The sequence below is a fragment of the Xyrauchen texanus genome, chromosome 40 (assembly GCF_025860055.1).
Source record: "Xyrauchen texanus isolate HMW12.3.18 chromosome 40, RBS_HiC_50CHRs, whole genome shotgun sequence".
In the NCBI taxonomy this organism is placed as follows: domain Eukaryota; kingdom Metazoa; phylum Chordata; class Actinopteri; order Cypriniformes; family Catostomidae; genus Xyrauchen; species Xyrauchen texanus.
Window position 1 is genome coordinate 21,496,831 of NC_068315.1, and position 13,218 is coordinate 21,510,048.

Here is a 13,218-nt window from a genome sequence, read left to right on the forward strand (position 1 = left end):
TCTTTTAAAGTGGCTGTAATAATAATTTGCCTTGATTCTGATTCACAGTCTCCACAATGTTTAATCAAATTACTGTGTAATTTAACAATTCAGTTACAAAACTTCAGATAAATATGCATTAAAATGTCACTCTTCACACCAGTCCATGTACAAATATGATCCATTACCTTTATTAGAATATTTAGCCAAAAAACTAGTCATTCACGACAATCTCCCATTCATTCCAATGGGGAATTCTGCAAAGCTAATCAGAGCGAGCAGTGAGCAACGGTTCTCTTTCATCATCTCGTGTTCGAGATCCACCTATGGGAAGGGCATCCGCACCTGACCTCTGCAGAAGCATCCAATTGCACCAAGTCTGGCCTGACAGACAGAAGCGCGTGTCCAATGCTCGGTAAGGGACCCGCCCCTTACCAAGTGCATAAAACACTAGTACGCGCTATCTTACCTCAGTTGTTATTCGCTTCTCGCGACCTCTTTGCTTCGCAACTCTACGGTTTTCGCTGACTTCACCACAGTCAACAGGAGGAAATATCCATTTGATCAGCCTCCGCCAGGCGTGATTGTCAGACAGTTGCGTTTAGTTGCGATTATTTCGGGTTGCAAGCCACCCACGCTCGCTACCTGGATTTGCTCAGGCTGCCCGCCTGTTTATCAACTTTCACCTCTCCAATGGATCACAAGCTCTCCGGTAACCCACCGGACGTGCAGTCGCGTGCAAGCACTGCTGCCTGCGGTTCACTCATTGCCGCGAGGGATGCCCATCCCTTCTGCGTGGTGTGCATGGGACTAAGACACGCGCAGGAAGCGCTTTCACTTCCTGAGAACTGCACCCATTGCCTCGCCCTGCCTAGGAAGCTTCTTCGACGAAGACTCAAGGTTGCATCCTCTCAAGGCACGGACGATCATTACGATTCGGACGCTGGGGTAGGTGAAAGCGTTACAGCTCGGGGACTTCCCAGAGCATGCCTGCTCTCAGTTGGGCTGACCAGTCTAACGAGGGCCTACTCGATTAAATCCTTCCCGGTATTTCCTCGTTTGACGACGAGCCGCCCGGCTCAGGCGAGGACGAGGACTCCGCTATACTTGAGGGCTCGGACGACGAGTTAACCACCCCTTCCGCCCAAGCTCCCCCGGTTAGCGGCTCGACTACACTGCCGCACGCGGTCCTTCTCGAGGTGTGTGAGCGAGCGGCCGCTCGTCTCGGCATGGAATGACCGGCCCTCCAGAACGCCGCCGACCAAGAGAGGGATGTGTATGACGGCAAACTCCTAGGTCCCCCTTCCGGTCCTAGGAAGCAGCTCATGCCTGTACTCCCTGCGTGCGCTAAGCACATGCGACTCTATTGGAAGGACCCGCTAGATCTTAAGCACGGCTTAGCGGGTCTGGAGGTTAAGGATATGGCAGCGTGTGGCATGGGCGACCCTCCCACCATCGAGCCCTCGATCACCAGACACCTTAACCCCTCGCAGGGAGGGTTACTGGCCCCTCCTAAGCCAGTTCTTCATAATAAGATGGACCGCTTCTCAGCATCTGTCTTCCAGGCCTCGTACAAGGCCTCGGCTCTCGCGGTACGGGCTCTAAATGTTTCCTCCCTCCTCTCGGCCTACCAGGCCGAGCTGTTGGAGGACATGAGCACTCATTTGGAGAAAGGCGTGCCATCGCCGACGCTGTGGAAGGAGATCGTTACCGTGAACGACCTGGTCCTTCGTAACGCCCGCCAGGCCGTCCAAGCCGGCGGACGCTCCATGGCCCTATGTGTTGTGGGGGAACGGGCCCTCTGGCTCAATCTCTCTGGTCTGCCCGACAGCGAGAAAAGACGCATAGCAGGAGCCCCAGTGGAACCAGGCCAGGCTCTTTTTGGCCCTGCTGTTGCACTTATGCAACAGCGGTGCGATGATAAGAAGGAGGATGAGGCGTTTAAACTGTGCCTGCCTAGAAAGGCCACTCCACACCAGCCCCCGCACGGCCCCCTCAGGCCCCAGCCACAGGACGGCCGTACCGTAACACAGCCAGGCCTAAGGCTCGCAGCAGGCCACCCAGCCAGCAGCCTAGCCAGCAGCCCAACCATCCTCCTAAGCCCTGGGGTAAGACATCCTTCGCGGCGGCTGCAGCTAAAAAGCCCACCCACTCTACCCCGTCCGGACGGGAAGAGGAAGAGGCCTACCTGATGCTCAGCTCCAGGAGCTTCTCGGTCCAGGTTTTCAGGCTGACCAGCCCAGTGGACACAAGCTTGAGTTTTTCCCCTTTACCCAAAAGGAGGAAGTTCTCAGCTCGAGGGCCCCTTTTCCCTCGTTCGGGTGCCCAACCCCAGTTCAATATGGACATGTCACAAGTTCAGGTGTGGTCCATAAAAAATTCCCTCCCAGCTTCCAGTTCCAGAACTGGGGGAAATTCACTGTCCAGGTGTGCCCCTCCACTGTTGAAAAGTGCTCAACCACAGTCTCTTCACAGTTTGCACAAACCACTTCACACACATTCAATAAAGTTTCAATTCCCTGTGTGTGTTTCAAAAATAAAAACAACAAAACAACAAGAACAACAAAAATATCAAACACTGAGAGCGAAAGCTCTGCCAAGTGCTGTTGTTCCCCTGAAATTCTACATGTCGCCCCTAAGTTGTCCACTAGATGGCGCCATTGTATCACAAATGAATGATCCGGTTGTATTGCCTGCCCTAGGCAACTCGCCGGTGAGTGTGGGCTCTCTCACGTCACACGTGACAGCCTGGCAGTCTGTGTCTGCCCCAGAATGGGTGATTCGTACCATTACGAAGGGCTACAGACTTCACTTTGCAGAAAACCGCCACGTTTCAGCAGAGTTATCTTTTCTCACACAGAAGAGAGCTCCCGCGCACATTCTGAAAGACGAGATCTCTTCTCTTCTCGAGAAGGGGGCGGTGCGAGTGGTACCTCTGCATCAATGTCAACAGGGTTTTTACTCCCGTTATTTCCTGATTCCAAAAAAGGACGGTTCACTTCGTCCTATTCTGGATCTCAGAGTGTTGAACAAACATTTAAGGAAATACAATTTCAGAATGTTAACCCACAACGTTCTCTCTCGTGCAATAAAACAGAGCGATTGGTTCACGTCGATCGATCTGAAAGATGCGTTTTTTCACATCAACGTTTACCCGCCACACAGGAAGTTTCTTCGTTTCGCCTTCCAAGGCATATGTTACGAATTCACAGTACTTCCATTTGGCCTAGCACTCAGTCCAAGAGTGTTTTGTACGTGTGCGGAAGCAGGGTTAGCCCCGCTGAGAATAGCGGGGCTCAAAATCCTGACTTACATAGACGATTGGCTGATTATAGCCGATTCGAGAGAGATCGTCATGCAAAACACTGCCCGTGTGCTCGCTCACATCACAGCGCTCGGCTTCAGAGTGAACGTGAGCAAGAGCAATTTCACTCCCGCGCAGAGAGTTACTTTTCTGGGTTTGGAGCTGAATTCGGTTACAGTGCGCGTGTCTCTCACAAGAGCGCGTTCTCTCCTTAATGAATTGCCTCTCACAATTCAAAGAAGGGGCGAGAATACATATTCGCGCATGTCTCAGGCTACAGGGTCTTATGGCTGCGGCTATACATGTCCTGCCTTTGGGCTTTCTGAGAATGAGGGCGTTCATGAAGTGGGTTTTAACTCTTCATCTCAGCCCTTTAAGCGATCTCCGCCGCTCTGTCACAGTGACGCGCTCGTGTACAGCAGCGCTGCGCCACTGGAGGAACGCAGAGTTCTACGCGCATGGGACCCCTCTCAGGGCGATTATGCTGCGGAAAGTAGTGACAACAGACGCGTCCTTAACAGGATGGTGAGCCACGTAAGAGGGCAGAACAGTGAATGTTGTGTGGCCAAGCACACTTCACTCAGCCCATATAAATTATTTAGAGCTCCTCACTGTGTGGAAGGCTCTGAATCACTTTCTGCCCCGCTTGCAGGGGCATCATGTGCTGGTGCGCTGCGACAACAAGACAGCTGTAGCATATATCAACCGCCAGGGGGGGATGCGCTCCTCCAAGCTGCATGCTCTCGCTCACAGGCTGTTAGTATGGAGCAGGCGGCATTTCCTGTCGTTACGGGCGACCCATGTCCCGGGCATACTGAACAGGGGCGCAGACCTCTTGTCAAGGGGAAATCCGCTCTACGGAGACTGGCCTCCATCCTCAGATAGTGTGTCTACTGTGGAGGAGGTTCGGCCAGCCAACCGTAGATCTCTTCGCCTCACGCGAAAACGCCCATTGTCCTATGTTCTTCTCGCTACGGGACGAGGACGCCCCCCTCGGCGTGGACGCACTGGCCCACCCGTGGCCCAACGTGCTGCTCTATGCATTTCCTCCCCTTTGCCTCATAACGCCATCTCTGGCCAGGGTGAGGGAACAGAGCTTGACCATGATTTTGATAGCTCCCAGGTGGCCCAAGGTGCCGTGGTTCTCAGAGATTATCCCTCTGCTGTATGCCCAGCCATGGCCCCTCCCACTTCGCACAGACCTTTTGTCTCAAGTGAACGGGGAAATTTATCACCCGCACCCGGACAGGGTGGCCCTCTGGGCCTGGCCCATGAGAGGGCCAACTTAAACACATTGGGGCTCCCCCCACGTGTTGTGGCCACCATTCAGTGTGCCAGAGCCTCTTCAACACGGTCTCTTTACGACTGTAAGTGGCGGGTGTTCGAAGAGTGGTGTGAAGGGTGACGGGTAACGTCATATCAGTGCTCAATCACCGACATCTTATGCTTTTTGCAGGACCTTATGGACAAGGGAAGATCCTTTTCCACTATTAAGGTCTATTTAGCGGCTATTGCTGCATGTCATGTGGGGTTCGACAGCGCTACGGTGGGGCAACACCCCCTTATTCGTAGGTTTATGAAGGGCGCACGCCGCTCTCTTCCAGTCCCCAGGAGAGTCGTTCCTGAATGGGACCTCTCCATGGTGCTGGACGCAATGTCTCAACAGCCGTTTGAGCCCCTGGGGAGTATTTCCCTTAAGAATTTGTCTTTCAAGACAGCTTTGCTCTTGGCCTTGGCATCTGCCAAGCGGGTCAGTGATATGCATGCACTCTCTGTTCATCCCTCGTGCACTAAATTCTCTCTCAGTGGAGATAAGGTTTTTCTCAGGCCCAACCCGGCCTTTATGCCAAAATGCTTCCCGGCATTCACGTGTGAGGTGATTGAGCTTTCCGCGTTCCACCCAGCTCCTTTCTCCTCCACAGAGGATCAGAGGTTGAACGCTTTGTGTCCTGTACGTGCCCTGCGGGCGTACTTAGACAGGACCAGCTCGTTTAGAAAAGGCGACCAGCTTTTCATCTCTTGGGGCCCCCCGCACTCAGGGAACCCCATTTCCAAGCAACGCCTTTCTCATTGGCTTGTGGAAGCTATATCTTTGGCATATGAATCAAAGGGAGTGCAGCCCCCAGAGGGCATCAGAGCTCACTCCACTAGAGGTATGGCTGCCTCTTGGGCTCTATTTAAGGGAGTCTCTTTGCAGGACATATGTGCCGCTGCAAGCTGGGCCTCTCCCCATACGTTTGCCAGATACTCCCGGCTAGATGTTACCAGAACCCCGGTAGCTCATTCTGTCCTGGGTGTCGGCTCTTTGTAGCTTTGTGCTCTTAGGCCCTCCACCCCTCTTTAAGTCTGGGCTGCCTAGTCCAGCACTTTAAAGTCACTAAGCATGTTTCTACTCTGCACCTGGCACCATATATTCACGATGATAGTTCGGTCAGGTTTATTCACAAATGCATGTTACCATATGCTATTCTTTGTTGCTAAAGTGGCTTCCTCACTTTGTGGGGTGGTTTCCGTGTGATGTGTCATGCACCGCCTTTCGAGGTGACCGTCCTCTGGCTTTCAGGGCCTCATTGTAGTGTATTGGGCAATCCGGGAGCTATCCATATCTCCCATAGGTGGATCTCAAACACGAGATGATGAAAGAGAACAATAGGTTACTACCGTAACCCCGGTTCTCTGAAACATCGAGTGGAGAGATCCACCAAGCTTGCCCCGCTTGCTGCACGAGAAGCGAATATGCTCACTGAGGTAAGATAGCGCGTACTAGTGTTTTATGCACTTGGTAAGGGGCGGGTCCCTTACCGAGCATTGGACACGCTCTTCTGTCTGTCAGGCCAGACTTGGTGCAATTGGATGCTTCTGCAGAGGTCAGGTGCGGATGCCTTTCCCATAGGTGGATCTCTCCACTCGATGTTTCAGAGAACCGGGGTTACGATAGTAACCTATTGTTACCAAGGGGGGCGGAGCTTAGCAAAGGGTCAATTCTTTCTCATACCCCAGCTTAATTTGCAGAGATAATTATAAGTAAGCTTTATATAGGTTGATTACACCTGAAATTGTAACAGTGTGGCACTATTAAATCACTGCTCTGTTTGTTTTGAGCGGTCAGTCTAGTCAGAGTTTGACACAGAAACACTGACTTGACCAATTGCAAATGGAGTTTGGGGTGGGACTGTCTGTTTATTCCACTAATGGAAGAAAGGGGAAGTTCCCTAGCATCTGTTTGATAACAGTGATTATATTTGCAATTCCATTTGATGATGCTGTGGCACAGAATCTATAAACTTGGCTCTGTGTAAGCAGACAAGACTATCACATTTAGTCTTTCACATCGAGTAGATGAGAAATACCCACATTTCCCTCTATTAAATCACAACATACTTCAGTATAGAGAATTAGTTCAAAACAAGAAAGAGAAAGTTTTGCTCTGTTCTCCATAAAAATCATTCCCCAAATTTATGCTGCCTATCCATCCTTTCTCCTCTCGATCCCCCACACGTTCGCTTATAACATCTATGTTTGTAATTTCCCCAGAAATGTGAAACTCGCCTTTTTTATCAGAGTTTCTGTAAGTTCAAACCAAAACAAAAAGCTCAGATGTCAAAACAGCAGGATGTGTGCTGGCGTTGAATCTCTGCACAGCCTAATCTCCCTGACCCTGAAGTTCTCAAACATCCAAGGCTGTTTCCACATTGCTTGATTTGAACCAGGAGTTTGATGTCAAATGGACCTCTGTCTGCACTTAAATACAGATGGGAACTGATAACCTGTTCTTATTAATAATTGGTTCCATTTTTAAACACCATTAACATTTGGTTCAGTTAACGGTTCTTGAACGAGCATTCTTCCTCTGATGTGGAGAAAACACAGTTCTGAAATACTCTACTCATCTGTGTAACTACTGTAGTCCGATTCCTGAAAGAATGACTCCAATGAAACGGTTATTTTTGGTGAATCATAAACATACAGCATGACCAGTAGGAACGAAACGATTAGCTGACTGTGGCAGGGCGGAGGGCGAGGTCGGGTCTTGATCCTACACACCCGGTCCCGTATTAGGCTAATTATGCCTCCGGAATAAAGGTCGACTGCAGGGGATCGTGCGGGAGAGAGAGATCGTTTACGGACATGTCCGTCATGTGTGTGTTTGTGTCTTCTTTTAAGTTTATCATTAAACTATTATTTATATTGAAAAGCCGGTTCTCGCCTCCTCCTTTCCATTGATCCCTTTACACTGACGTTATCAAACGAAACAATTTGTTGTCGAAAAGTCGTGTAATCTCATTTAATGCAACATTATATCATATGAAACTCTTAATGATGACGCGCGAGAGGAGCATTTCTGCTCTAGTGCATGATAGAGGACAGAAAGAAAATAAAACTTTCCAAACAGCTTAAGGTGATGTAGATTACGAAGTATGAGGGAATTATAATACAAAAATACAACATAAGTTAATACAGAAGCAGTGTCATTGTGAAATAAAGCAGAGTCGGAGCTGGCATTCTGCTGAAGCAAAACCTGCATGTCAGATCGTCTTAAAAGGAAACACCCCAGCATTATATCTGTAATGCAACCTTTTTAAAAAGTTCAAATAATACAGCAGCAGGTCATGTTAATAAGCACAAACTCCAAAACTGGTATTTCTCTGTTCTTCAGAGTCGCATGAAAAACAGGTAGCATGTCCCCCATGCACGCTTGCTGCAAATTGAGATGAAAACGTGATGCTTGTGATGTATTGAATCATAATATATAGTACGTAACTTGTCGCAGTGTGTACAGTTGAAGTCAGAAGTTTACATACACCTTAGCCAAATAAAGTGGATATAAAAAGTCGAGACACCCCTGTTAAAACAGCAGGTTTTTGTGATGTATAAAATGAAACAAAGATAAATCATATAAGAATTCTTGCACCTTTAAATGTAAAAAATACAACCTATGCCGTGCCACTGAAAATCAAAGTGACACATTTCAGAGAAAAAAAAAAAAACTTTGAATAACCTAACTGCATAAGTGTGCACATTCCTGAACTAATACTTAGTTGAAGCACCCTTTGATTTTATTACAGCACTCAGTCTGTTTGGATAAATGTCTATTAACTTGGCACATCTTTGCAAAAATGTTCCAGACCTGTCATACTGCAAGGGCATCTCCTGTGTACGGCCCTCTTCAGGCCCCCCACAGGTTTTCTATAGGGTACAAGTCTGAGATCTGTATTCATCTTTTTTGCTGAAGCCATTCTTTTGTTGATTTGAATGTGTGCTTTGGATCATTGTCATGCTGAAAGGTGAAATATATCTTCATTATCAGCTTTCTAGCAGATGCCTGGAGGTTCTGTGCCAAAACTGACTGGTACTTGTAGCTATTCAGGATTCCCTCCACTTTCACTAAATCCCCCTGCACCCATTATGCTTCACCATAGGTATGCTGTTCTTTTGCTGATGTGCTGTGCTGTTTTTACGTTTTTACAATTTTGGGCAAAAAGTTTCATCTTGGTCTCATCAGACCATAAAAACTTTGTCCATATGGATTTGGTAGACTGGATATAGGTTTTTGTAGGATTGGATGAGACTTGTTTTACTGTGGATATAGATAAGTGGCTACCTGTTTCCTCCAGCATCTTCACAGAATCCCGTTCTGGGATTCATTTGCACTTTTCGCATAAAATTACGTTCATCTCTATGGCCTCATACAGTGGTATGATGGTTGCGTGGTCCCATGGTGTTTATACTTGCATACTATTGTTTGTACAGATGAATGTGGTACATTCAGGCTTTTGGGAATTGCTCCCAAGGATTTGTGGAGGTGCACAATTTTGTTTTCTGAGGTGTTTGCTGATTTCTTTTGATCTTCCATGATGTCAAGAAAAGAGACACAGAGTTTGAGCTATACATCAGAAGAAAAGTTTGTTATTGGAGAACGTTGAATATAATATTTTAAAGTATCTCAAACTCCTTAAAACAAGATACATTTACCTGAGAAGCAACATATAAGATATTAAGACTTGCTTTTAGAGAATATATCTTGAAAATATGTTGTCTTTACTGCTCTGGCAGAAGTCTAAGTGAAAGAATACACTTATATTCAAGATACATTCTCTAAAAATATTTTTGATATTTAAAAAATAACAAAATAAAAACACTTAATAACAACAGGAATTTTGCAGTGATTTTTTACTGAATTAACCGTAATATAAATCTTAAAAGTATTTTATCCCCGTTATTTAATGAATGCTATTTAGAAGTATTTTTAAAACATGATTGTGTCCTCTTTATTGTTAGTAAGCATGTTTAATACAACCTTTTAACCTGAGGCACAAGCTTAATTGTTGGTTAATTGCAAATGACTAATTGTTGCAATAATCACTCGAATAATCGTTTTAATAATCGTTAGATTAGTAAAACCAAAATAATTGTTTATTGCTGCCCTAACGACCAGTGTGGTCTGATTCCCATAAGAATGACTCTAATGACCCAGTTATTTTTAAATGCATAAAAAATCGAATTAGTCGAAGTGGTTACTGAATAAATTTGACTCACAAATATGCAAGCCAATAGTTTTGTGCAGTCCGACTACATAAGAAACTGAAGATCTGTTACTGTGTGACTGTTGAGGGCACTATATGCAATAAAAACTGCATTCTTTTTCCAGATATGTATAGTTCTCAAAGTACTAAAAGTATCATAATGGAACCATTAAGGAACTAGAATAATTAAGAGAACTCAGAATCTGAACCAGAACTGTAAATTCCATGATTCCCATCCCAGCACCAAAAGCTCCAGCGTAAAAGTGTTAAACTTTTACTTCTATCTGAACTCACTGAGCTGTGAAATGCGAGACCTGTGACACTTCTCTAAAAAGGTCAAATTGGATTTTAGTGTATCACCTTGAGAATCAAACTTACCTGTGCTGTTGGTGTGATCTTGTCACTTGCTTGTTCTCATTACTGTGAGCAATGGAGATCTTGGAGTTCATTGTGGAGTCCGTTTTGGACTTTCCCTCATAATTGTTCCCTTCTCCTTTCTCACTCAAAGCACCACCGTCTTCATCGGACATAAGGTTTAGTTCAGAGGAAACATCGGAGTTCTTCTGCTCAGAGATTGGCACTGCATCTGATGTGTCTGTTGTTTCCCAATGTCTCTCTGTGTGCTTGGATGAACTTTCCTCTAGGTTGGCATACCGCTCAGCCAGCTTCCGCCTTCTCTCTGCCTTGTAGCGTGCGATACGTTCAGCTTTGGAATCCAGAGAAGATGAGCCTTGCAAAGAGTCCAGAGCATCCATCATCTCTCACTCCTGAAAGGCGATTACACTTCCTTTTGTTGTGATACAAGCTACAACACGGAAGAGTCCACAGCTCCAATGACCGATGGCGACAGTGGGTGTTCCTGTTTACTTCTCAGTGGACAATGAGCTTGCTGGTACCATTGCACTGTTGAGAGAGACAAACAGATTCCATGCTACTGAGGTGTGGGATCTTGAATTTAAAAGAGCTTTTGTTTAATCAATGAATGGAATAGAATAGAATAAAAAGAGAAAACAGGATGTTGCTCTGCAAATCGAATGAAAAACACTGACGCAATCACAAACACACCTATACTCTAATCCTTCCTATGGCAAGTTTTTTTGTCAGCCAAGTTCTTTGAAAGAAAGCCTGCAAAGAAGTGCAGTGATCCAGCTACAAGAAAACACACAGGGCTCCAACACCCAGCCCACATTGCTCTGATTCTCATATTACCCTGAATAGCCCCAGAGAAAGACAGAGAGAGAGAGATGAGAAAGACAGAGAGATTAGCACCAGAGTAAACTCAGCACATAGTCAGTGAAATCCATTCTTACAGAACACCACAATGACCACATTACTGTATTGCACAAGAAGTCTTTTGCCATAGATATTTGAGCATCTCTTTTTATTCCTTTTCATTTTACATGCATCCAAATGCACACTCTACAAGCATGACCAAGTCAGCATAAATGGTCTACACTGGACGAGTTGAGCACCTTCAGAAGCATCATAAGAACATGTGCTAGTGTGTGCATGTCATCAAAAATATTAAAATGTTTTTATAAAAAAACAAATTATATGATTTAAATCTCTAATTTAAAAAGCATGTTTCCACCCTGTTTTCACTAAGGCCACGTAGACATTACAAAGTTTTGGGAGTGACAACCACATTTAAATGCGTGAGTGTATCCCCTAAATTTGTGAATTTATGAAAATGTGGTAGTCACTATCTGAATTTTCCAGGAGATAATTATAGGGAAGTAAAGTGAATGTGGTTGTCACTCCCGAAAATTACTAAACTGTGTTTATAAAGAACAGGATTAAGCACTTACAAGTCAACCGACCACCGTATTTAGCTGCGGTGTATAAATGAACACTAGGAAAAATTAAATGTACAGTATTATTTTCATTTATATGCAGCAATAAAACAATATATAGTAATTATTAAGAAAAATATTTCCCTACATGTATTTTTCCTAAATATTCTCTTTCATACATCCAAGATGCCATGTGGGTGTGATGATGCAAACAATGAAAATGTAACCATCAATTTTGCAATGTTTACACCTCTCATCCACGCTGTAACACCATTTTCTTCAATCGAATACAGACATTTTCGAATACGCTCTCCATTAAAATGACCGTTTTTTAAAACAATGACTTTAGTAAACTGAAAATGTTTTCAATTATAAATGGATTAGTGTGGATGTGACCTAAATCAGACATGCAATAAAAACATCTGTCCTAACACTTTCATACTCACAACGCATGCGACAATTCACAAAACAAGTTTAATGACACTCTTTAGTAGAGCTGTGCCGATACAATATATCAATATATTATCAACATTCTTTTTCTAACGATACTTTAGATCCCTGTATCTATATTTTTATTTATCTAGTTGTGTATTCACTCCATGTCCAACAATTCAATAACAACAAAGCACGTTGTCTAAATAAGTGTACACTCTGTGTTGGCGTTTCTGATTCAGAATTGCTTCTATGATGCGCACGAGCAAAACTGAAACCGTAGATTCACTCACTTTGCGGACATGCTAGGTTTTCTTACAGGTTTGGGTTTCAATCACTATACTATTATGATACTGTAATGTATCATGATGTATTGAATTGCAACATAAGTATTGAATTCGTATCGTACAGTGAGGTGGGTGGCAATACAGAGACGTTCTCTAGCAAACTTAGGTCAACTAAAAAGTGCATTAAAATCATCATGATTTTCACTACATTGCTTTATTTTAACTCACCAACCAAATCAATGTAAACATATTGAAAAGCCCAACCCTAGTATGTAAACACTACAATGTGTGATTGAGTTTAGACGTAGCTGAGAAACAGAAAGAGTAATGAGCTGGTGTGGGTGTGTTTGTGTTAGTGGGGGATTGGGACAATAGGGGAATTTAGCACTGCTCTTCTGCATTCCTGCAGTGGGGTGCATGGGTTAATGGGTCACATCTGGGACCTCATATTTAACAGCTTCCACACTGGGAGAAACAGAGAGAGAGCAGGAAGATGAAAGGGAGAAAGTCAGGGAGAAACAACATGAATTAAATGGGGCAAAGATAATTGGAAAGGAAAGACTGAGTTAATGATTGGGAGAATATTGATGTGGACTGAGTATTGCAGGTGAGATCATAAAATGATCATGAGAAGGGATGACAGATAGTAGGAGGGGGTGGGATGCTGGGGACGAGGTAATAGTGGAGTCACAGATGAGATGACATTACCCTCAGAGGGGCTGTAATAGCCAGTGACCTGGAGAGGGTCACCAATATGCCCTGGTGTGGCCATAGCCTACTGCACAGCAGAAACAAAGTTAAAAGAACACCACTGGAGAGACAAAGGCCATCGTCACAGGGACCTTGAGCTCAAACCAGTTTGTATTTACATGGACATAAATCAAAGTATAGTTACAGAT

General features: G+C 45.1%; 1 protein-coding gene across 2 annotated transcripts in view; it reads right to left on the reverse strand.

The window, feature by feature from the left end:
* The window catches only part of LOC127633571 (supervillin-like), a 91,740-nt gene that overhangs the window by 53,635 nt on the left and 24,887 nt on the right, over positions 1 to 13,218 (reverse strand). Inside the window, exon 2 of one of the 2 annotated variants that reach the window (XM_052112771.1) lies at positions 10,186 to 10,710. The exons of the other annotated variant lie outside the window; for it this stretch is intronic. Within the exon in view, the coding sequence (XP_051968731.1) occupies positions 10,186 to 10,565 (380 nt within the window). The 5' untranslated portion in view covers positions 10,566 to 10,710. The remainder of the gene's footprint in view (positions 1 to 10,185; positions 10,711 to 13,218) is intronic. 2 annotated transcript variants of the gene reach the window in all.